Genomic DNA, 25105 nt, shown 5'->3' with positions numbered 1-25105 from the left:
GCCTATTTTCAGTTGTTTTACAACTTCTTGTGATTTTCACAAGCCATGCAACAAATTTCACCTCAAACTTTCCACTGCATTAAATTCCCCTTCGGTGTGCTGCTGCAGTCTTATCTGCCCTTTTCATGCTCTATCTCGTATTTCACACTGAACTAACTCCCCTGTGCTTAAGTGGGGACATTTCACTCTACACAAGCATCAAGACCAATTTCCCTCACTTTCAGTTTTAAAAAAAAAATCTGTTCTGCCCTAGAAAAGTATCAGTGCAGAGTCATTTGACTATATTTAAAGCAGGGATGTTCCTCTTTCATTCCAAAACTACTGTTCTGCTCACACCGAACCTGGGAAGTTAAGCAAGCATTTCTTCTCTTTATGACCTTCTTTCTAGCCAACTCACCCAGTTTGTCCAGCCTTTGCTGCCCTGTTGCACTTTCATTACGGGAAGATAGTGCAAGACCATCCATTTTAACAACCTGCCTCACTCCATAATGGCCTGTGATTTATACTTTTTGATTTTCACAGTGCTCGCCTGCATCAGCTGCAAAGCATCCAGCGCCGCCGAGATGATGTGCACAGAGGTGAGTGACAGCCTCCGGTCCTTCTCAAGATACAGGAGCCACGAGTGCAGAGGGTTGGTCTCTGGTGAATATTTGCCTGCTGATGTCCAACTGTTTTTAGTTCCTGAGGGGTTTCTCTCAGGGAGAGAAAGGTTTAGAAACATTCAGGTTTCTGAAGGCCTTTATCGGAGAAATAAGGTGGGTGTCTTGAGGTGTGCTCAGGGACATTGGTCACTGTCCCTCCTCCTTCTCACACCCATGTGTCCGTGCACTCTCATGTGCTTTCCTGTCACTGCTGGGGACTTTGGGAGCCCATCAAACCAGCACCAGGCTTCACCTCCCAGAGAGCTGGAAGGATGATGAAGTTTCACAGGGATGTTTAGCAGATATCAGAGCTAGACAGGGGACAGATATAAGCATTTTTGCCTCATTCTTGTGCTGTCCATACAGGAATTTTTACACAGTGATGGGATTATGGTGTCTATTTGTCATTTGGTCAATGTGCGGTACCACACGGGCACGGGAAGAAAGTATGAGGGTTTTTCCAGGCTCAGGAGAAAAGGCTGACCCATAAGATTTTTATTTTATTTTTTTAAAGCGGGAGACAAGGGGAAAAAAAGTAAGGATTTTGATTCAGGGAAGAAGCACCTTGGAAATACAGCCCTACGTAGCGCACATGTGGGACCGATAGCAAATTCCTCACTGAATTAAATGTACAAATCCCTGAGCACTCACAGGGGGATCCCCCAGGGGATGGCTGCTCCTCAGCTCCCTGTGAGAGCTGCTGTGTGCCCTGAAGCACACAGAGAGAACTTACTGGATAGCTTATTTGAATGGTAAAACACAGAGACCCTGTTCTCATTTATAGTGGCAGCTAAACATTTTCTTTAATCTGCTTTAACCACATGCCACAGCAGTTCTTTGCTTACCGATACTGAAAGCGACAGCTTTTCCAAGTCTGTGTTTTGCCATTTCTGTAGGTACCGGTGCTGTGCTATTTCAATGCTTCCAGGATGGAGCCAAATCCCGGTGCTACAGCAGGTACCGGGCTGGCTTCGCTGCCCCTCAGGTGCTGCCAGGAGCCCGGCCGTGGGGCAGCGCCTGTTCGTCCCCGCCACCCCCCACCCTCCCGCTGCCGGTGCTGGACCCGGTGCTGCCCCCCACCCCCCCCAGGGGGGATGGACCAGGGAGGAGCCGCGCCCCCCCCCCACACACGGGGCATCTCCTTGTGACAGTCCCTTTCCCACTCCCCCCCGGCCCCACCGTGCCGCTGCCGGCATCTCCCTGCCCCTGCAGCTGGGTGGCGGCCGTGGTGCAGGACTTGTGTCTGTACGAGGGGGGGAAAACGTCGGCCACGTCCAGCTTGTGGCTTGCAACCAACGCTGGTCCTTCCCCCCCGGCGAGGTTACCGGGTCCCTCTGCCGCCAGCCCACTGTCTCTCCGAAGCCGCAGACAGGCAGAGACGTGGTTTGGCCTCACTCACAACCCCACGCGGGTGGAAAGACCCAAACGCCGTGCTCTGTTCCCCAGGGCCCACACGTGTGCGCCTCAACAAAACCCCGGGGAGCCACGTGCTGCTGCCCCACGGGGCCCACACCTGCACCGTCCTCTGCTCGTCACAGACTCCAGCACGTTGCTCACCATCAGCTGTGCTTGCATTCTTTGGGCTCACAGAAGAGCTTTGGATCTCATTAGAACAGTCGGATTGGCCAGCTGTGCAATACGGGCCTTGACCACCCTGCGAGCAGAACGTCTCCAGGCTTGCTGGCAGGATACTGCCAAAGCTGCAGCTCCCATGCAGCCCCGGGGACCCCGTCCCTCCCAGGCTAGCCCTGTAACCACCCAGGGCTTTCTCTGGGAGCAGGGCTGGGTGAGGAGCTGCGCTGGTTGCCCTCATGCTCCCCATGGTGGCTTGGTAGCTGGGACAAGTGTGATGCTCTGAGCATCTTCACTGGCCAGAGCAGCTGCAGCAGGCTGTGCTAATGCAGCGTTTCCCTGTGTGCCATAGTCCCAGGCTCTGGCTGACTTTCATGCAATCACCAGGCACAGGCAGGTCAAGCACGTTTAATGAACTTCCCTGGTACCCACAGAGTATGTTCCTCTACACAATACATTGATTTATTTTCAGTTAAACTGAAAAGCCTTCATAGAAACTTTAAAGACTCAGCATATCAGCTATGTTCTTTGTCTAGTCTGAGCTAAAACCTTCCCACCATCCTCTCACTGCAGCCTGTGACTGCACTTCAGATTCAATTAATTTGGACGTGTTCCTCCTAGAAACATTCCCAGACCTGCTCTTTTTTACCTCCTCTCTGCACGGTTTTTTAAGACTTCTCTCAGAATAAGCTTTGTTACAAGACTCATGAAATTCAGAATTTAAAACTGCCTTGTGGGGTTTCTTTCTTAGAGATTAATAATTCATCCAGAAGAGTAAACAATCCTCATATGTGCTAACTTTGATAAGAAAGTACTACAGATGAGACACATTTCAAATTAGTACAAGAGAGAATCAAGGCATTCATTTTAAATACACGTTTCACAAAGCCCCAGGGCTGCGTATTGCAGGCCTGCACTAAGGCTTCCTAGGGTTCTGGCTGTTAAGTTTTTAAATAATTCAAAATTCTATTTGGTTTTTTTGCAATGCCATAATTTCTTATTTATATTCACTTTTATTTATATAACTCTTGTAGTTTCACTATATATTTTCCACAGATTACAGTAAATAAAAGCTATAGCTGTGAAGGTTTAGGACTGAGGGAGATTCCTGAAGAACTACCTATCACAACAGAAATCCTTGACTTCAGCTTCAATGTGCTCCCTTCCCTCCAGAATTCAACCTTCTCTGAGCTGAAATCTCTTCTCTACTTGGACTTAACAAGGTACGGGAAAGCATCCTCACCCCTGCACATTAGGTTGGTCAAAGCCCCTGCCTGAAGACACCTTCTGGAGCATACCAGAGCATCCCTGCCTTCACAGGGAAACCACCTAAAGCACTTGCATACAGCTGTGAAGTATTCTGCTAAGCAGAGATTGATATGCCGGGGCAGTATCTAGGCTTCTCCTCTACTGACAATCATTTGCAGGACGGTGGGTGAAATATGTGTTTCCCACATATTACTGCTGCTAAAGCAGTAGTGACAGCAAAGTCACTAAAGTGATTTTTACAGTCAATTTTCTATAAAGGTGTTGTTCTGTAAAATCTAGAGAAAGACAGGTGTGGTCCTTGTAAATGTCCTGATTTTTCTATAGGAAAAGAGATTTGCATTTTATTAAGCTATTTATTAAATTATTATTTATTATAAACCTCATGTCTCCCTGACTTCTACAAACGCCTCCACACACTCATCATTTCAGGGCAGGTTTTTCTTCTCACCAGGACCCTGTATTTCAATGTGAGCTTACAAATACCAGGCAAGCATCACGGGAAGAGACGGGCACTTTTATCCTGGTGAAGGCAACTCATCATGAGTTCTTACAGATGCGAAGTGCGGTTTGGGTTAGCACGTAACCGGGGAGAGTTTTGTGAGACAGGGCACTGACACTGGTTTCTGTTGGTTTCTCAAGGTGTCAGATCAACTGGGTGTACGAGGGCGCCTTTCACAGCAACAAGCAGCTGAAGACAATCGTGCTGACGGGAAACCTACTCATGTTTCTCTCTGACACAGCGTTTGCTGGCCCACAGTCCCTAAAGCAGCTTGTCTTAACGCAGACGGGAATAACCAGGATGTCTTTTATTCCAATGGCAAATCTGGACAGCTTGGATACCCTCATCTTGGGCAGCAACCACATCTCTTCGCTGCAGCTTCCTCCCAACTTTCCCACTCAGAACCTCAAATACCTTGACTTTCAAATGAACAACATAAGGACAGTCACAGCAGAAGATGTCCGCGTTCTGCAGAAGACCAGCAATATAACTCTCATCTTTAAAGGCAACGACATTATACACATTGAACCTGGAGCTTTCCAGTCCCATTTCTACAGTTTGGACTTTGGGGGCTGCGCTGACATCCCTGCGGTCCTGGTGGGCATACAGAACTCCACAGCCCAGACCCTTTGGCTGGGAACATTTCACGGTGTGGAAAAGGAGCCCTACATAAGCCCAAATGTTTTACAAGGCCTCTGTAATCTCTCTGTCAAGGATCTCTATCTGCAGCTGCGGCACTTCAGAAACCTAAACGCTGACACGTTTCAGTGCTTGACCAGGCTCCGAAAGCTGGACCTAACTCAAACCCACATCAGCGCTTTGCCCCCTGGCATCAGTGGCATGAACTTGCTAGCAGAGTTAGTTCTCAACCTGAACTCCTTCAAGCACCTCTGCAACATCAGCTCTGCTGCCTTCCCCTCCCTCACCCACCTCCACATCAAGGGGAACATGCAGCTCCTGCAGCTGGGCTCTGGCTGTTTGGAGAGACTAGCAAAGCTTCAACATCTTGATTTAAGTAAGAGTCATATTCAAAGCTTTGGCTGCTGTAGCGAAGCACTGAGAGGTTTGACCAGTCTTCAGTACCTGAATCTGAGCCACAACATAAAGCTCCACCTCCAAGATGTGATTAGTAAGGACAGCCCTAACCTGGAGCTGCTGGACTTAGCTTTCACTCCTCTTCATATCAACACTTCACAGGGTCCTTTCCGAAATCTACATCTTTTGCAAGTGCTGAATCTTTCCTCCTCCCATGTTAATACTAGTATTCAGCATCTCTTTCAAGGCTTGGAAAACCTCATGCTCTTGGACCTTAGTCAAAATAACTTTGAGTCGGGGATTGTGCCAAAGGACAAACTGTTCCAACAGCTATCCAATTTAGAGGTGCTAATTTTATCATCCTGCGAACTGACAGCAATAGGTGGCCAAGCATTTCACAGCCTCAAGAAGTTACGCCATGTTGATCTGAGCCACAACAAACTTACTGCGTTCAGCACAGATGCATTTTCAAACCTCAAGAGCATCTATCTCAATTTTGCCCATAACAGGATCCGCATTGTATCACATGATGAGCTGGTGTCCCTAGCTGGCCGCTGCGTAATCAATTTAAGTTACAACCCTCTGGACTGCACCTGCTCCAATATTGGTTTTATCACCTGGTACAAGCAGAATCTGGATAAAATTGAAGACCCCGAAGGAACGAGATGCTCTGAACCCAAATTGCTAGCTGGGGCTCAGCTGGCCACTGTCTCGCTTTCCTGTGGGATCAGCATGGCAGGAATCATTGCAGTTGCCCTGGCTATTTTATCCAGTGGTGCCATCTTCATTTGGGGTGCTTGCTATTTCAGGCGAAATTACCAGCAAATATAAATTTATGATGGAGATACAGAAGATCTACAGCAGTTTTATTAAGATGAAAGACAACTTCCTGTTTGTGTTTGTGACCTGTATTTTCTTAGCTTTTGTAATACCCTTTTTGTTTGTCTTATAACTTTTAGAAAAATAATGAAAATTTTTTTATTTGAGAACTGCAGAAATAAACTATGACCTGAGCCTTGAAAAATGAGTAACTTCTCTTATAGACAAAGCCCAGTTCAACTCAATGTTAGTCCTGGTGTCCCAGCTACTATGGCTAACGCATCTATAAAGGGAAGGTCCAAGGGCCAAAATCCAAACCTTGTTTTCTTTAAAAAACAGAAAACTAAACCACGACCACCACAACTCCCGATAAAACAAACAAACAAACAAAAAGGCAAACCAACCAAACCCTGACCCTCTATCAAATGCCCTTGAAACACAGGGTTGTTTAAGAACTGGCAGCAGTGTACCCCACTCTGCTAAAAAGAAAAAAAACTTTCTGTGAAGAACAGGCACAACACTCATAGTCACATAAGCCCCACTCCTCTGGGACTGACAGAAACATCCTGTTATCACATTTCCGATTTCCTTAAAATATTTTTGATCCTTAGAAAGTTCCTGGCCATTGAACCTCTGTCTGTCCGTCTCTCGCCCCGGGGCAGGCCCTGCTCCTCTACTCTTTACTCCATGGTAAGCGGGGACTTGCAAACAACTTCAGCTTCAAACATAAAACTTGTAGATTTGGTCAGGAATCTGCAGGTGTCTGGCACTGTGCTTGCTTGCACAGGGCAAAAAACCAACGCCAACAGCTACGAGACTCTTTTGTGCCAGCCCAGAATGGACTCTTCCCCGCAGCAGCAGCAGCAGCAGCATCCCGGGAAGAGAAATCCAGAGACTGCAAAGCGGGGGGCGCAGTGGGGAGCAGCAACCTGCTCCCTCAGGGGCTCCTGGTGCTGACAGCTGCTGCGCGGTGCTCCTGGCCTGTGTCCCTGAAGTGAAGTCAGAGTCTCCTCCCTCGGGCAGGAAAAAAGACAGACTACTTATTATTTACTTTTACTAAGCAACCAAATCCCTTCTTCTGCCATCACATGTGAAAAAACCCAGTGGCAGGACAGAGTGCGTACATTTGACCAAGAGTGTGATGGCAGCTTGCCGTGCCCCTATGCATCTCTGCGTTAACATAGCGTGATTTATGGCACTAGTGCTTTAACAGCAGGCTAACCTTGACATGTAGACACAGCCTTCTCAGAGGGTGTGACCCTTCTGCCTCCACAGCAGTGCATGCACCACACGGTGTCTTGCCCTGCCCCAGCAAGGCTCCCCAGTGTGTTAAGCCACGAGCTGAGGTTGCTCACTGAGACATAGAAGGTGAGCTCTCTCTAACACACTTTCCATGTGGGACTCCACGTTCAGGTTGAGCTGCTGCCCCAAAAGCATTTCCTCAACATTTTCCCCTGTAACATGCTGACTAGGTAAGACTTCAAAAGATCCCTGCTGGAGTAGAAAGTCTTTGCTTGTTTCTGAAGACACTGCTGACAAGAATCCCTGACTGATCTTCTCTGTTAGCAGAGGGCAAAAGTGTGACTAACACAACATGGATTTTTGCAGCTTTCAGATGCCTTCACATCACGTGCACCACCTGCCTTACCCCGTGGCTTGTCCTCCTCCTGCCTTTGTAGCCGTGTGCTGCCCAGGGGTGTGCAAGGAGAGACGTTTGATGTTTCTTCTCCAGTTGCCTATAAGCACTCCCAGAGTTTGGGTACCAGGACATTGCCTCTCCTCACAACTCTCCCTATTGCTGATCCATACTCCCCGTTTCTGTAGCTGCTGACACTCTCTGCACAGGAACCTCCTCCTGACCCCATCAGCAGGCGCCGTGCTCCAGCTGCAGAGCACCACATCTGCACAGGCTGCCTGCGCCAGAGGAGCCCATCCACAGGGACGAGTCTAAGGGAGAGAAACGTCACTGAGCAAACCACACTGCCTGAGGCAAGGACTCCTGGGGTCATCCTTGGGAACAAGGCAGGGATGTTCCTGAGGTCAGCCCAGGGCTCAAGGCACATTTTCCCCCTCTCTCTGCAAATCTGACTGGTTAAATGGACAACCTCTGATAATTGTGTTATCTAACAATCCAGCATGAATGCCAGTGCCTGCACCATGCAAGAGTACTCCTTCCATTGTTTCTCTCCTAAATTTGTGGGTTCAGGAAAGAGATAAACAAATAGTGAAGTTAAAAGGGAGCATGACACAGTTCATCACTTGGGATAGGTGCAAAAGAAATTGCTGCAAGTATCAGGTAGTGACTGTGGGAGATGCACAAATATCAGCAACTTGAGGGGAAAACTGCATGTTGGGCTGATGCTTTCTGAAATGCCTCTTTCTTTGGATAGAACACAGGATTTAAACACCACCGGTTTCTGAAAAGTCACCTGGTGTCATGGTGTAGACTCAGTCAGCTCAGTGACCTCAGTCAGCTAAAGCTCAAAGATGGCTGAAAAGGTGAACTGGTGGAATGTGTTCTTGTCCAATATATATTTACACAGAGTATTAAGTACAGACTTTCCTGTGACGCATCCCTTTCCCTCTACACAAGTTGGTTTTGATGACTATTATCTTAATCTGTTGTCATCTTAATGTTCCTGTTGACGTATTTTACAGTGTCATCTCTGCTTTCTTCTTTGCCTGCAAAATGCCGTTCACAGGACACCATGTCGACAGCAGCGCTGAACCGCATACACTGTATGTTTCAGGATACACAAATCCTAAACACAGAGAGTGGCTATTCTGAAGGAAAATCTATATATGGCTATAATACGCTAAAATGTCCAGATTATGTATTAAACTTTTTGAAGTCCAAAGATTCAGTCTTCTGGGATTACTTAGCTAGGATATAAAAGAGACAGTAGATTTATTCTTCTTTATAGAATTTGTTTACCCGGTCAAGTTCTGATCTGATGCAGTCCTTTGTTTCCAGTCAGGCCTTTTATCTCTTATTTTTTCAAATACAGCTGGGAAGCCGGCGCACAGAGACAAGGGAATCACCTGAGGTGGATGGTGCCTAACAGGATTGAACTTGCTGCCACCCTGGCTCCTGAGCTACAGATGTCACTGAAGTCATGGGACAATACAAAACTGCAAAATAGAATTTGTTATCGGTATTTACGCAGAGAAGCAGCTTGAGCAGATTTTAGCTAACGGGTCACATTTCAGAGACTGGTAAGCACTTATCTCTATTTCAATCAGACAAACCAAAACTCAGAACCAAGAACTTCCTTCCCTAACTGTGCTTAAACAAGATGCTATCAATAAGACGCGAGTAAATTCTTGAAAGTGGGTTTTACTCTGAACAGGATGATTGAAGAGGCCCATTTCTAAATCTTGTCAACTTAAAAAAAAAAGGATCGCCTAATGTCAATGATGCATCATTTAAGAACTTCCTCTCATTTACTAGTTTCGTCTGTACCTGGGAAAAGAGCAGGCGAGACCCCTTCCCAACCACTCACTCATACCACACCTCCTCGTCTGGCAAATACAATTGAATCATAGAATGGTTCAGGTTCAAAGGGACCTTAAAGATCATCAAGTTCCAACCCCCCTGCCATGGGCAGGGACACCTGCCACTAGACTGGGTTGCTCAAAGCCCCATCCAACCTCACCTTGAACACTTCCAGGGATGGGGCATCCACAACTTCTCTGGGCAACCTGTTCCAGTGTCTTACCACCTTCACAGTAAAGAATTTCTTCCAAAAATCTCATCTAAATCTTCCCTCTTTCAGTTTAAAACCGTTCCCTCTCATCCTATCACTACAGTCCCTCATAAAGAGTCCCTCCCCATCTCTCCTGTAGGCTCTCTTTAGGCACTGGAAGGCTGCTATAATGTCTCCCCAGAGCCTTGTCTTCTCCAGGCTGAACAACCCCAACTCTCTCAGTCTGTCCTCATAGGAGAGGTGCTCTAGCCCTCTCATCATCTTTGTGGTCCTCCTCTGGACCTGCTCTAACGGGTCTGTGTCCTTCCTGTGCTGAGGACTCCAAGAGCTGGAGAACTGAAATTCTTCTCCCCCAGCAGCAGATGACATGCTTCTCCAGTGCATCTCTCAGATGTTCTCTTGCCCCTGTGCATAAATCACACCTGCATTCTGAAGGGCTTGCTGTGTGCTAGAACTTACCTATGTTGTTACTGCCATTTTACTCTGCAGTCTTCTCCGCTCTTCCTGATGGTCCCAACTCTTTGCAGCTTTAACCATAACCTGTAGCATTGCTTCCTACCCTCGGTTCATTTAAATCCATCCTTGAGAGATTTTGGGGAGATTGAGCTAACTGAATGTGCTGATCGAATACTGTACTATAGTCAGTGGAAAGAAAAACTGTCACTAGCGCAAGCCATGAACTGGGACATGCATCCAAATACCCTCTACTATGTTCCTGTCCCCTAATTTACTCTTTCTGAGCTATCATCTGAGTCCAAGTTTGACTTCCTTGCTAAGTCTTGCAAGCTACTTCAGAGAAAAATACCAGGTCTAAGGGAGCACAGCAAACCGTGAGCTGTGCTGATGAAGGGACCTCACCTTTCCCTCTCAGACTATGAAAGCATTCTCACCCCAGGTAAGGTGCAGTCTCTTCTTACAACAGTGGAGGTACGACAGGCCACGACAACTGTATTACCCGTAACCTTCCTCTCCCGATTCCTTCAATGCAAACCCTTTACACCACCCCCTTCCTCTGGCCACTACAGAGGCTCACTCTGGCCATGCAGGTTTCCATGCCCCCCCCAGGCAGAGGTGACTGCTGCTGTCTACAGCCAGACATAGCAGAGCAGTTAGATCCAGAGTCAGTCCTCAACTCCAGTAATTTCCTTTCCGTGAGCTGCTGGATTCTGCTCTCTCCTCCTTGACCCATCGCACCCCCCTGCCAGTGCACCAATTTTGCAGACTACCTGCCTCTGCTGGGTTGCAGCCAGTCAGAAAGGTCGGGGGTGACTTGAAGCTCCCCCCCCCCCCATCAGTTTCAAACACAGAGCAAAGCAGCAGAGGGGGTTCTGTCACACCGCTGCACTTGGTTTTGGACAGAGGAAAAACACAGAGAAAACAATGCACTAGTAAAATGTGAACAAAGATACCCCTCCCGCTGGGCAAACAGTTGCTGGCACGTGCCAGCTGGCTGCGCAGGGCTACCAGCAATGGGACAGTAAAGACACATGTGTTTGAACTGACACCGCTCCTCTCAAGGAGTGGAAAGATGAAAATAAGTGGAGCAGTAACCCTGCCCTGGTCCTCCTTCTACCAAAAGGACTTTTCTTCAAAGAGGCCACTGTGCTTCGAAGGTGCTGTGCTCCATCTCCCTGTCTGGTTCATGGCCTCTCTAAAATAGAGGTTCTTCTATTATGAGAAAAATTGAATAAAGGGAGATATGATAACATTCAAGGGGTAGAGATTTAAAAACTGAAGAAAACATTGTACTTACACACGCTCCAGGAATTTGTTAAGGCTCAAAATTTAGCATGAATTAAAAAAAAAAAACAAAGATTGTGTATTTTGAGAAGGTACACAAAAACATACTGACCTATTGTAATGAATAATGAAAAATGTTTTGGAGGGAAGGTATAAATGCCACATTACAGCCTACTGCCATTGCCCATGTCAGGATACATCGCCCATCATCGCCGCGTGCCTCCCCACCCAACAGCAGAGCAGTGGCTCCAGCTCCTGCCTCAGAAGACAAGATGCTCAGCTACGCACACCTCCTCCGTCTCCACATTAAACTGCATTTTCTCATGCAAAGTGCTTGGCCAGCATGTGCCTTAAGGGGTGCACTGCTCTGGGGGCCCCAGAGAAACAAAAAACCAACCAAAGAAAAGCGACAACTAACTGCCTGCCCCGGAGTAGAGCAGAGATGTGCCCTAAGTTACAGGAGTGAAAGTAGCTCAACGAAAAACGCTAACACAACAGCGTTTCATGCTGATTTTTATTTCCATGTTATGCAACTGCATAAGTATAAATAATCGTGTTCAATATACAACAATTATGACATCCATAAGGAGTTTCTTGGAGAAAATAAGACTGCAAACACTTTATTGCACAGACCCTAACAATTTTTTTCTTTTTTTTTCTTATTTTTTTGTAAGCTGAGGAATCTACAGCAGGAAGTCTACAAAAGAACACAACAGATCTACAATCACATAAAGACTGACCAAGTAGAACACAAGCAGGAGGATCTCTAACAGCTTACTGATAAGGTAAACACCAACAAACAGGTACTACATAAACACAAGCTTAAGCACTTTTACACTTCGAAAATGCAAAGAACTTCTTTGTCAGAAGTGATAATGAACTATACAAAATATACATAAAAGTATACTGTAAACAAATAGCTAAATGTGCTTTAAAGGAAACAAAAGGATAGTTGAAAAAAATGCAGAAGACTGTAAACTAGGAAATACCTCCCAGACAGAAATGTTATTCTGAAGTGCATTAGCGTTCATTTGTAGTAGCCGCCAAAGCACAGATGAACTGTAAATGTCAAGACCATTTTAACTTTAAAACTGCTCAAAAAGTATTATCCATTGCTCACTAGCTCCTCTGTAAATGCAAAGGCAGTATGAACGTTTTAGCGCCACGTGAAATATCAGGAGGACTTGTTTGTGATATTACCTTTCCATGACAGGTTTGCTGTAATCCAACTCAACTAATCAGTATAATAAAGTTTTCACCAGAGGGCAATGAATTCTGCACACTGTCAGTTGTCATACAAACCTCCAAGTCAAGATCACACACACTGTGCTTTTACAAACAATTTTTTAGCTTTTGAGACAGAAAGACAAGCCCTGATGAAACAGGTAGGGGCCTAGCTCTACTGTGGGTACATGTAACAGAAATAAGCAAAACCACTATTCTATTGATCCCCATCATTGAAAAACACCCATCTGCATGGGTATTTTGTAGTGCTGCTGTACAAGTTTCAAATTTTACCTTTCATCCTTCAAAACAAACTAAGTATCTCCACGCTAAAATGATCAAAGTCTACATGTTCCACAGCATACAAAATTTAAATAAGGCTTAGCAAAAGTAAAAAGACAGTCACATTCTAGCACCAAATAGCTCCAACAGGTTCCTTTGTTACAAAATGCTTCTTTTGTAGTTACAGTATTTAGTTTTTTGCATACAAATAAAAAGACTATGTTATGAAATGTATGGAGCTACTCAATGCATTTAGAAATGAATGTGAAACCCAGAATTACTTGCTAAAAACAGCAAGTTAAGTCTACAACATAAGGCCCCAGCTATGTATTAAAATGTATCGCATGTCCTGAACTTTTGTGAAGATATGATACTGAAATTGCTTTTTTCCTTTTTACCTTACTTGTCGTAAAATAGAAAAAAGCTACAGCTGTATGAAGCTAATTATGCAGACCTATATGCTGTCATAGTACGTATTCTCTAAATGTATTAAAAACCAGGGATGAACATACTAGTACTGCAAGTCATGTGCTTATACTTGTGCCTCACGCTGTAAGGGCCTGAATTTACAAAAGCTCAAGGAACTCGAGAGGATTGCAGCAAAAACTAAGCACATGGCACGTGCTTCAGAGTCTCAAGACTTGTCTGAGGTGAAGGTCACAGAACACACTCCCAATAGACAAGACGAGAACCACCATTCCTTCCATTCCACCAGAGAACAGGACTCTTGCTGGGACGCCCTGATAACCCAGTGGTCCTCCCGTAGCTTTAATGACACTTACTCTGAGAGACAGGCTTTGTGCGGTAGGGAGATGCAGTTAGGTCTTGTGTTAGATCTGGTGAAGCAGTCAGCCAGGTACAGTACTATCAAAATCGGATTATTAAAAATACATGTAAAAACTCACAATAAGTCACCATATTTATTCTGTACTAGTATTTTTTTAACCTCTAGCTAGGATTTTTAGTAAGTAAAAATGTGGCCTGTTTTTGTTTTCCAGTCAGACCAATGCTTGTGCATGTCCATGCCAGGTCTGAGTTTTAATAATTGTTTCATATTCGAGTATGGCAATTAAGTGGCAAAGCAACTATCTTAAAAAAAGGGAGAGTAAACAAAGCAGCAGCAAAGAATATATGCTACATTCAAACCCCAAACACATCACTAGGTATTTACAGAGAAAATCTTTTCTTCAACAGCTCTCAGCTCTAAAGGTATTTTTGTACAAATACTATATGGTAACAGTTTTACCGGTTACAATTGGGAAGGCATTTTGAAAAAAAGTCCTCTCTTTACATATCCCCTGTTTTCTTTCGTCAGTGACACGAAAGGTTTGCTGCACAAAGACACAACACAGTGCTGGTTTAAAGGCAGTCCAATATATTGACATTGCTTCAGCTAGTCTTGAATTCACACCTGCCAGGTCTTACACTTAACAGGATTTTTTGTGAGGACTGCTCCGCGAAGCTTCCTTTCCTCGCCGCTGCCGAGCTGAGTCTTTGTCGCTAGAAAGTGCATTAGGGCGGTCAGGTGTGGTTGCTGACCTGGATAAATCTTTACCTACATTCTGTTTTCTTGAAGCAGACTGCTGAGCCTGAGCGGCATCTCTTCCCTTTACATCCACAGTGTTAACAGAAGACGACTTTTCTTGATTTCCAGGTTTCCCCCCGAGGTTAGAAGCAGGATGGCGGGCTTCTACTGCAGCAGCAGCAGCACTGTGCAAGGCCATCAGTGAAACACTTTTAGTCATTTCTGCCTTGCTGCTCCCCGTGGAAGAGGTACTTTTCTTATTTAGTTCCTTGCAGGTTGCAGCAAGCTCAGGTGAACCTGCTTTAACCTTTGCTGAAGATGCATCACTCTTAGCTGAAGACAGAACAGATACTTCTTGTTTACATTCAGAGAAGTCGGCTGAACAAGTTAGCGGCTTTCCTGGTGTTGTTGCAGACACGAGACAAGGACTCTGCCCGCTGGCAGATGACAAATGCTTTATTGCAATCTGCTTGTTTGCATCCTCTGGCTGTTTTTGATTAACTTGTCCTTTCCCTTTTGAATCTGGAGGGCTCTTGCTACTTGCCATCGCTTTTTCTACTCCTTTCCCTCTGCCATCGCAGTCTGCAAGGCAAAGAATAGGCTCTACTTTCCCACTGTCAAGCTGAACATAAAGTGCATCAGTGCATATTTTTCCTTCGGGTCTTTTGTCTGCAGAGATCATCTGGGTACTAGGACTTCTGTCTGCCTGTTTGTTCAGCACGAGACAGTCTTTCATAGTGGAAAGCTTTGGAGACACGGTTTGTTTTTCACCGAGCTGAAGTCGCTTTTGATCAGCAGATTCTCCTAAGCCTGCTGGTTCTTGCACCTGCATCTGCTTAGAACTCTCTGGGACTGCTGGTACAGGGCAGACAGCATAGGATTTGGGTTTGGTGTCAGGAGGGATGCTGCTCATTTGGAGAGTGGTTACTGAGCCATGCTCCAAACTCATAGGCCTTTCAGCCTGAGCATGTTCATTGCTCATTTTTCTCACAGACCCTGAAACAGAAGAAAGGGCTTCTAGCACATTTTTACTGGCATGTTTCCCGTCTTTCCGGGAACTGACAGACACCTGAATAATAGTTTCTTTTTCTTTTATGGTTGGAGTGCATGGTTTTTGTGACAATGTCTGCTTATCCAAGTACTTGGACTTCGAGGAACTCGTATCAGAGACTGGTCTGTGTTTACTACTGCTACTTTCCACATATGTGGCAACAGGCTTCACGTGTTCTTGAACACCTACGTGAACATCTACAGCACTGTTTCTGCTTACAGTGTCTCTCACAGCAGGGGAGCCCGAAGTGTTCAGTTGCTGCTGAGGAACTTGGCTGGACTGCTCTCTCTCAGTAGTTTGAAGCCTTGTATCACCGAGCTGTTCCTGCTCTTTCTTTCCTAAATCTTTGGCATTGTCCTTCTGCCCAGGGGAAACCGGTGCAGACTTCTCATTTTTAGGATCACAATCTGTTGAGGGTTGCATGGGCCGTTTGGATGGAAGAGCTTCACTCTTTGCCTCTGCAGTAACCTTCTTAGACTCACTGAGAACTTTCTGCTTGGTTATGTCCCTTTCCACAAAACAACTAGCAACACTGCTGTCATCTTTGCCTAGCTGTTTCAGTGATTCTCTGCCATCCTTCGGTTGTGCCTTGGGGCCAGCTGCCTGCATTTTTCCTTGCATCTGAGGTGGAATGGCAAAATCAGCACAATTTTTTTCATTGCTTTTGGAGTAGCTTGTTATCAGGACATCCGAGACAGATACCTTCAGAGACGACTCCCTGATCACCTCCACCTTTGCAGGGATAGGCTCACAACTTCTCTGGGCTACTGGCTGCTTGGCAGGCAATTCCTTTTGCATTTGCTTCTCTTTTCCTACAGCTTTTTCAGGAGTGCTTTGGACAGCAGAAAGTTTGGAGTACGTTTGAGTAGTTTTAACAGTCTGAGTTTGGATAACACAAGACTTCGTCTCCATTGAATTATCCTTCTGTTTTGAAGGGGAAGTGTCTTTCTTTTGAACAGCTTCGATAACGGAAGTACTGCCTTTAGTAGCTGGACTAGAAACCTTTTTCTCTGTCACTACTTCTGCAGCCACAGGGATGACTGGTGGATGTGGAGAACTCTTGCTTGTTTGCAGAATCTGAGGCTCTGATACTTTGACTTTGCCAGATTTTGAATAGCTCAACAACTGCTCTTTCTGACAGGCCGGTTCTGCCTTCCCACCACTCCCTTGTGGTGCTGGAGGTTTAGGAGATCCCCCGTCAGTGCTGGTGCTCTGTCCTTCCGGCAGCACACACAAAGGCAGTTCAGTCTTGGAAGACTGTGGCCCAGAAAGTAAGGCAATGTCTAGTGTGCCTTCTATTGGCTTCAAACAAGAAACTGACCTCCCATCAAGTTTATATTCTGATGGACTTTTCCTGACAGGAGCCTCAGTGGAAATAAGGGCTGATTTTTCCACATTCATGTCTGCTCGGCCATTCAGGGTCTTGAGAGGAACAAAAGAAACCGAGTTAATCTGAGCAGCATGTGCGCTGCCGATAAATGCTCTACCATCAGCAGCTGCAGCAGAGTCCTGCTGTATGTTTATGGGTCTGCCTGTATTAAGTTGAAGGCATTCATGAACATTTGACGTCAATTTGGGTTTTAGCACTGGACAGACACTGTCATCTTTTTCTTCAAAAGACATCTTCTTTCTAAGATAATCGATATTTGCAAGTTTACCATCTAATCTTTCAAATTTAACAAATTCTTTTGTTGGTACATTTTTATCTGTGTTTTCTCCCTTTCCGTTTAGCATCCTGTCAGAAGACTGAGGTAGTACATCTTGTAGTGTACATGGAGGGGAAATTCTTTTGAAGTCATAAGAAATGTGACCGAGTTCATTAAGTGGAGGCCCATGACACAACATCTGTGCATCTAAAACACCACCATCATTTGATCTCAAGTTTGCATTCTTTTGAAGGGTGTCTTTGAGTATGCCACCAGCTGACTGGGTCTCCAAAGCAACAATTTTTGTCTCAAACTGATTTGATCTTTCTAATACCTTCTGGAATGCTTTTTTTTCCCTTTCTTCCAGTCTTAAGGTGTTAGGATTATCTGGTTCACTGCTAGGCTCATGTATAGCAGCACTTGCTTTTTCAGCAAAATCTTGCTTTTTCATAACTATCTTGACCTTCAGCTTCTCTCTGTCTAGCTCATCGATGGATTCTTGCCTACCTAATTTTCGGGAGATGGGTCGCTTCAAGCAGCCCTGCTCTGCAGGCCTGACTCGTGTGAGTGATGGCACGTCACACACATTCTCCTCCAAGCTCTGAAGAGTTACTTCCCTTTGGGACAATTCTCTATTCACTTCTTCCTGGGTCACTTCCAGACTGTGTTTTCGTGAACATAAGTGTTTCTTATCACTGCCATAAGAGGGTGCAAGCTTCTCTTCAGATTGGACTCTCTTTAACAGTGGAGATCTTGGTGGCTCCGCACTCTTTGGCCTAACAATATGCCTTACAATAGTTGGAGGGGAATGCATTTTGCTAGGAAAAGATTGAGCTATTTTTGTATTTCCAATTGAATGTCCTAGCAATGGTGATGGAGATCGCTGAGGGGATGTTGGCTGGGGTGTTGGAGAAGGTGTCCGTGCAAGAGGAGAGAGAGGAATGCTGCCAGCTGATTTGCGTCTTCCTGATCTGTATCTTTGCCCACCAAGCTTTGGACCCAAGCCATGAAGAGTGCTGGGTCTTATGTGTCCCGAACCAGCTGGAGAATTGGGAGCACTTGAACTAGGGGAACTACTCTGGGAAGAGTTAGTACCTACAAAAAAACCAAACAACCAAAACAAACATAAGATTAGCAAGATTTTTTGAATCTTCTCTAAATGCTCAGTTAGACACAGAACTTCAACTGGTCCAAAAGGCCCACGTGCCATCTGCTGCCACAGTGTTCCAAAATTTGGAAGGTTTTGAGTGACTGGGCTGTAAACCCCTCATCATTCCAATTACACTGCTGGTTCTCCCTTTCCCTGCTCTGTTCTTTTATCCCCTTTAAATTATTGCTTCCTTCTGTTTAAATAGACTAGTTAATGCTTTCCGCCACTTCAAAGCAATGATCAATGCTTTCCAAATAATTTACCTTTGCTGAGGGATTGTACAACAGCAGTCACTTCTAATACACACTAAAATAATGACAGAAGTAAAACATGAAAAAAGAGGCCAGCTTTTAGGAGCCAGAAAGATGCATATTTCAGCACCCAGACAATTTTTTCAGCAATAAATCTGCATTCATGAGTGCTCATGGTAGTTCCATGCAGCAACTTTTTCCTCAGTTTCATTCTTTTATCAATCAGCATCTCCTGGGCAAGATTCACATATTACTCCAAGTTTGGATGGTTTATTACTCAACTTATAGCCACTGGACTTGGATTTAAACTCTGGGACAAGCACAGCAGACAGTTTCTTTTTAGGTACTTCTGTATCATGAAAACGCCCTTGATTTTGCATCAGGAATCTTTTTCCCTTCTCCAGACAGAAACCAGCTGTTCAATGATTATGCTTGTCAGAGCTGACTACTCTTAGCAGAATGTAACAGATCTGGGGGGCTCACAAGAAGTAGAATATATACTTCAAGCCCGTTTCCTCTGCCCTCCACTCCCTCACACTCACCAGAAGGAAAATCAGGAGTAGAGCGGTAGCTTGGCGTAGGTGATCTAGGAGATAAGCTGTGGGTTGGAGACCCAGGCAAGCTCTCCCCTGATGAAAGTGATCGGTTCAGGCAGGAGAAACTTCTGCTGGTGTGAAGAAGAGGAGAGGGTTGCTTGGCCAGCTTTTTAAAGAGAGATCTTCTCCTAGTGAGAGAAGAGCACAACATTAATCAGTAGTTAAGATTCATGGAAGATACTACCACCACAGGCACAACTCTTGCATGCTGACATTGCTTCCCTCTCCCATTACCCTCAGAAAAGCAAGTATTAAACATTACATGAAAGCAAACCACACTGCAGAACGTGAAGTTCCGAAAATATCCTGATTTGCTAATAGGTGGGATAGGTATTGTAACTGTATCTATTTGTACTAAAATTTATTTGCTCTATTTTCAGAAGAATGGTTAGCTCCTTATAAGCATAAGTCTTCATCTTCTTAAGAGATCACCAAAACTGAAAAAATATCTATAAAGTACTAGTGATGTATTTGCAAAATACACATAATACACATTTGCAAAATACCCTCATCATCAAACTAGAAATGCCCATAAACTTAGCACTAGAAAGTTTAGTTAAATAAGTACAAAGATATACACTTAAACCAAATTAAGCTGCAACCTCAGTTATTTACTTCCTTCCCCATATCTATGTGTGCAAAATTTTGAGGGGTTATTTTAACAGATCTATTTTAGGCAAAACAGAATTGAAAGGACGTGTTAAAACCACAGGATCTCATAAAAGAATGTAAAAAGATGTAGAAGACAAGAGAGAGAACTGTATTAACTTTGTATTTTAAATTAATTGTTATGTGTACACACATATAAGGAAACATACTCACCATGAAACTAAAAGATTACTCACCTCTCTAAACTCTCTTTCTTCTTGGTTTTCTTACTGCGCCTGACCATTCGGCTCCTGTAGCTGTTTCGCCTGGCAGGTCCAGTCTTGATGGAAGTGTTTTCAAAAGGGGTTGTCGTTACCGAGACTTTGTTACCACTCTGCCAAAACGGAGGAGGAACCTTAGGCATGAGTAATACAAGACAACTTTGCCTTAAATTGAAGCTACACCCCAAACGCGAATGCAACGAGACAGAATCCAGCATCAGAGTAAGAGCTGGCGTTACAGGGAGCCCTGTGCAGATGCTGCCAGGCTAATTTATGTAAGATAAACAATGATTCTAAAATTCTCAAAGAATTCTCTAATTCTGCGAAATCTCCTAAGCCATGGAATTTCCATTCCATCACTGGGACAAGGAGAAATTCCAATAATTGTAGCTATACAGGAGAAGACCAAGAGTTGACCTAGACTGCAGTTTTCAAGATTAAAGCTTCTACAGAAACATCCTATTTTCCCACAAAGCACAGCCGTCATTGCGCAGCGGTCCATTCTCTGGCTATTTATGTCTCAAGACACCAATTATTACAATGATGAAATTGAGGAGAAAACTTAATCTTCATTATCAATCCCAAACAATCATTTTATCTTGTTCAAAAGAGATAACTAATATAATTAACCTATGCAGTTTAGGAGCGTTTGCATGAACAGATGACTGAACATGTAAAACCACTTGGAAATATCTAAATTGTGTTTTAAACATCCACACCTCCTGCCCAGCACTATATACCACTACATTGTACTTCTTTTCAATGGAATTCCAACAGCCCAAATTAACTTACGATACAGCACATTTGGATAAACAACAATCCCTTGTTTTGAGTTTACTCTAGTAAGCAGTATGCATGGCTTGTCATATTTCTCTTTTGCTGTATCTGACACAGAAAACAACTGCACACCCAACTGCTTAAAATTACAGAATTTCCCCTTATACATTTCTTGCAAAATTGGAAAATTTGAAAGTTCCTCCTGGTTTCAGAGAAGAAAAATAAAGACTTAAGGAAAGTGTATTTTTGCATGTTTCCTCAGCTCTTTGTATTTCTCCATTACTTTATTGCTTTCCAATCTTCTTTTGTAACCAACTACTCCCTTTAACAGGCAAAGCTCTGCATGCAAGATCATAAATTGTTAATATTATAGGAAATAAACAGCGATAAAATAATTCTGACCTACATTAGTCTGTGCTGAAAAGATTACATAAAAACTGCAATATGAAGAGCTAAGACACTACAGTTCATTAAAAAAAAGTTGCATTTTTTGTTTGTTTCTAAGGAAAAACTGTAATTTTCCAGTAGAACAGACCTCAGAAAACTCCACAAGAGAAAAATGTGACAGATTATTCATATAAGTCCAACCGCAGGATCAGAACTTCATTAAGCAAAGAAACTCTGTGGGACATGCCTGGCTATATATGAGACAAAAATCTTTTGGGCCTTAAGATTATGAAGGGCAAGTTCCTCTACTGTAGGCAAGAATGTATTTCATGTTGTTTGTTTCCACTTTTCCTCATTGATTTCACTTTAAAAGGAGAAAACGAGAAGTAGCATCATCAGCAAAAGTCTGTACTACCTGATGTAGATGGGTGAATTCAAGAAAGCATTTTAAAATGTCAAATTTTTTTGAGAGACAGAGACATCTCTTTGTGTCAGTGTCTCAAATGTACTTCAGCGCTCTCATCTGCAGTACCAGTTTATTGCAGAGAAACTAAAATCGTAACAGAATATGTAGTCATTGACCTTTCTCCAGATGTGTGCGATAGTACCTCAGAGTTTGTACTTGAACCACTGCAAAATGTGATAACCCATCTCTGAAGGAAAACATAACCCCTCAGTCCTTGGTTAAAACAGCAAGCACTCTTGTATCCCAGTTTCCAAGAGCTACCTTTAACAACAACTCAATGACTTCTGTATGAACAAGACCATGCACTGGCTCTCCGTTGATATGAGTAATCAGGTCTCCGGCTTTTAGACCCGCTTGGTAAGCTGCACCTCCTTCTTCCACATTCTGGAAATCAGAGACAAAGAGAATGTACACAAAATTGATTAATTTTTAAACTTCATACTTTCAAGAGTAGGCTTTGTTTAATGAAGTCTTTCTATAAAACCAGTTAGCAACAAAGAAAACTCTGGGTTGAAAAGGACCTTAAGGATCATTGAGTTCCAACCCCCCTGCCATGGGCAGGGACACCTCCCACTAGAGCAGGCTGCTCAAAGCCACATCCAGCCTGGCCTTGAACACTTCCAGAGAAGGGGCATCCAGATATTAAGTTACATAAAGGAAGGAAAGAATTAAAATCAGATCAGCCATTTCCCTTTCGACTACTTACTCAAACTTTATACTCACAGGGGACCTGGCACGGTTTCAAAGCTCACTGAAACACTGCTGTGGCCACTATTAAGTAAACTCTGTATAGCAGGGCAGTTTTCATGCATAATAAAGAAGGGGTGATTCACCCCCCATGGCAAAATCTCAGAATTGAATGAAGATTTTTAGCACCCAACACTGAGAAATATTAATGTAATTAAGGCAGTGGTTACATGCAGCACCCTAATAATGACAAAAATTAACTGTACCATATAGTTAAGGATTATTTTCATTTGGTTCAAATTCACCAGGTTGCCCATTAGAGGGAAAAGTGCAGCACAAAGGTGATGAAGAACCAAAACAAACTGAATTGCAAATTATTTTGAAGGTGGTTTAAATAAATTATTGTATTTGAAAATGAGCTTTTAAATAATTTTAAATCATGCAGCTGCTATTGAAGCCTATAGGGCTTACAGAGCCAAAAAACCCCAAACCTACAGTACTTTGAAAAAAGCCAATATACCATTTTTCACTTTTTTTTAGCAATATACCATTTTTCCCCTTACTTTCACTGATTTGATGCTACAAGAGTGGCAAGAAATCCAATTTTTTTGATTTATTCCATTATCAATCAAATGTACCCCATTCTCCAGATTCAATGTTCTTGATGGATTAATAGGCTCAAGAGGTAAACAACACACTACGACATCAGCAGCACTGCTACTTTAAAACCTACAAGACATATTCAGAACAAAGCACCACACAAAACTTCAAGGCTTTTGATATATTTGTAACCATTTTTTCAAAATTATTTTAAGGTAGTTGAAATACTTCAGATTATACACACACAATATTTATGTATAATTAATATAAAAATTATATAAAATGTATAATTTGTTATCAACCTCAATTATAAAATAAATACATATACATTTAAATAGAAGTATATATTTATTTTACAATTAATTAAGGAGGTTGATAACCAATGAAATGCCAGAACTGCTGTCTTTTCCTTTAGCCTGTCTCCCACTTCGTTCAAATCAGTAGCGAAGAGAGGATGAAACATACATTATTTATTCAAGACAGTCAGTCTTCTTCCTGTGCCACAGAATCCTCAAAGGTATTCACAATCCCAAATGATTTGCACATTTCTCACAAAAGAAAGTCAGTGCTTTAAATCAGCCTATTTCTGTCTAGTGAAATCCTGTTGACTTTCATGAATCCCTTAATTGATGCAGTTTAATAAACTCCATGTATATTTCAACAATTTCTATTTACAGTCTCCTAGTTTTGCAGAGCTTGCCCTCAATCAAAGTGGGGCTGCACCAGCCCCTTGGTTTTCTAAGCCACAGTACTCCGAACTTAAGACATGGCTGTTCACAACTGCCAAACTTGCCAAAAGTGAAAGCGACCCATGCAGAGGGTCAACATCATATGTAGGTACTGCTTCTGCCAAAGGTGGCTTGCGTTGTTCCTACAGCCAACACTGGTCTCGTGTACGGGCATGAATTTCGTTCTAAGGAAACCGTTTGGCACAACAGCACGATTTACACAGTCACTATCAACAAACAGATACCAGAGATACAAAAATCAAAAGCAAATACATCATTACAGTTTTCTGTGACTGTATATAAGCAAAAAACTGTGTTATCTTACCCAAACAATATGGTGCACAGTGTAGATATCACTGTCACCCACGTAAACCCTGATTGCTCGGATGGTGAAGCCATACTTCTTTCCTGAACTGTGAATGACTATCGGTTGATGAGGACTTGCAGCAGCAATCGATGAATCACGGCTGGGAGAAGAATCTCGGGAGGATGAAGGATCAGATGACAAGGAATGAGGAGACATAGGACTTCCCAAAGGAGAAACACCAAACACATCTGGAAGAATAAAACTTGCCTCAGAGTACATTCTGAGCATACAGACACAGAACAGGGAATCTGCTTAGTTTTATGACACTTTTGTGTCAAAATACATCACTGTCTTTGCATAAACACTCTGCTCTCAACTGGTGTGCATCTTAGTGAATGAGAAGTTTAACTAACAACCAGATCTTAGCACTAAATTTCTTTCCCTGTAGCATAAACTGTATTTTTTAATGCAAGGGTTAATTTTTTAGATGTAGACTTCTTTTTCCTTTTAGATAGGAAACGCCCTCATTGTTAACTTTGAAGGAACAATTCTCAGCCTCTTCCTAACAAACACTCATAAAAACAAAATCAGAATTTGGTGGCAGATGTTATTGTAAGTACAACCAAAACCATCCCCCAAATCACCCAGCAGTGAATCACAAAGCGCTAGTTGGTTTTTTTGCTTTCAGTTATATATAGATACACATAAAGACTACTGTAATTAAACCACAGTATCTAGTTGGTACATAGGATGGTAACTCAATGTGTGTACCAAACTTCCATTTCTACATTCTGCTACATCAGGTAAGACCACAAGAATTTCTTGCTTCATTTTATTTCATTGTTTTGAAAGCACTATGTGCTCAAGCTTATGCAAATGTAAACACAATCGCAGCAGCATAAAACACACTTTAGTGACTGTAACAGGGTGACAGCTCTGCAAAGGAAATGAAGCCCAGAATGATTCCAGGTTTGCTGTCTGTGCTGAGCCACATCACTCGAGGGAAGATACACTATAACAGCAGTGGCACTCCTCCCTGGACACGAGTGACCAGAGGCTCCCAGAGATCGGTATCACTGGGTTAATGCTGAAATCTCACAGAACAGCCAAGCCCCAAGGGGGCTGTCACTGTCAACCTCTGGCTCTGAAACATTCCCAGATCCCGACCTCTGCCTTCTGCTGCATAGGAGACATGTCCTGTGACTCTCAGCTACATGACTCAGGTCAGGAACACTTGCCATCTGTTGCTGTCATTTATTTTATGGATAAAGATGAGT

At 43.6% G+C, this 25105-nt stretch overlaps 2 protein-coding genes across 2 annotated transcripts in view; one reads left to right on the top strand and one right to left on the bottom strand.

Moving 5' to 3' along the window:
- Positions 1 to 488: 488 nt before the first annotated feature.
- On the top strand, positions 489 to 5847 carry CD180 (CD180 molecule). Its single transcript, XM_074166329.1, has 3 exons — positions 489 to 578; positions 3270 to 3436; positions 4122 to 5847. The coding sequence occupies exons 1-3, from the start codon at positions 489 to 491 to the stop codon at positions 5845 to 5847; spliced, it is 1983 nt and encodes a 660-aa protein (XP_074022430.1).
- An 8368-nt stretch (positions 5848 to 14215) lies between these two features.
- The window catches only part of MAST4 (microtubule associated serine/threonine kinase family member 4), a 303729-nt gene continuing 292839 nt past the window's right edge, over positions 14216 to 25105 (bottom strand). The window contains exons 28-32 of the mRNA XM_074166090.1: positions 23847 to 24076; positions 21768 to 21890; positions 19853 to 19989; positions 18954 to 19135; positions 14216 to 18105 (exon numbers count right to left, since the gene is read on the bottom strand). Coding sequence (XP_074022191.1) covers positions 14216 to 18105; positions 18954 to 19135; positions 19853 to 19989; positions 21768 to 21890; positions 23847 to 24076 — 4562 coding nt within the window. The remainder of the gene's footprint in view (positions 18106 to 18953; positions 19136 to 19852; positions 19990 to 21767; positions 21891 to 23846; positions 24077 to 25105) is intronic.

This window comes from Numenius arquata, chromosome Z (genome assembly GCF_964106895.1).
Source record: "Numenius arquata chromosome Z, bNumArq3.hap1.1, whole genome shotgun sequence".
Lineage (NCBI taxonomy): Eukaryota > Metazoa > Chordata > Aves > Charadriiformes > Scolopacidae > Numenius > Numenius arquata.
Note: the sequence above shows the minus strand (reverse complement) of the source record. Positions and strands in the feature narration are given on the sequence as shown.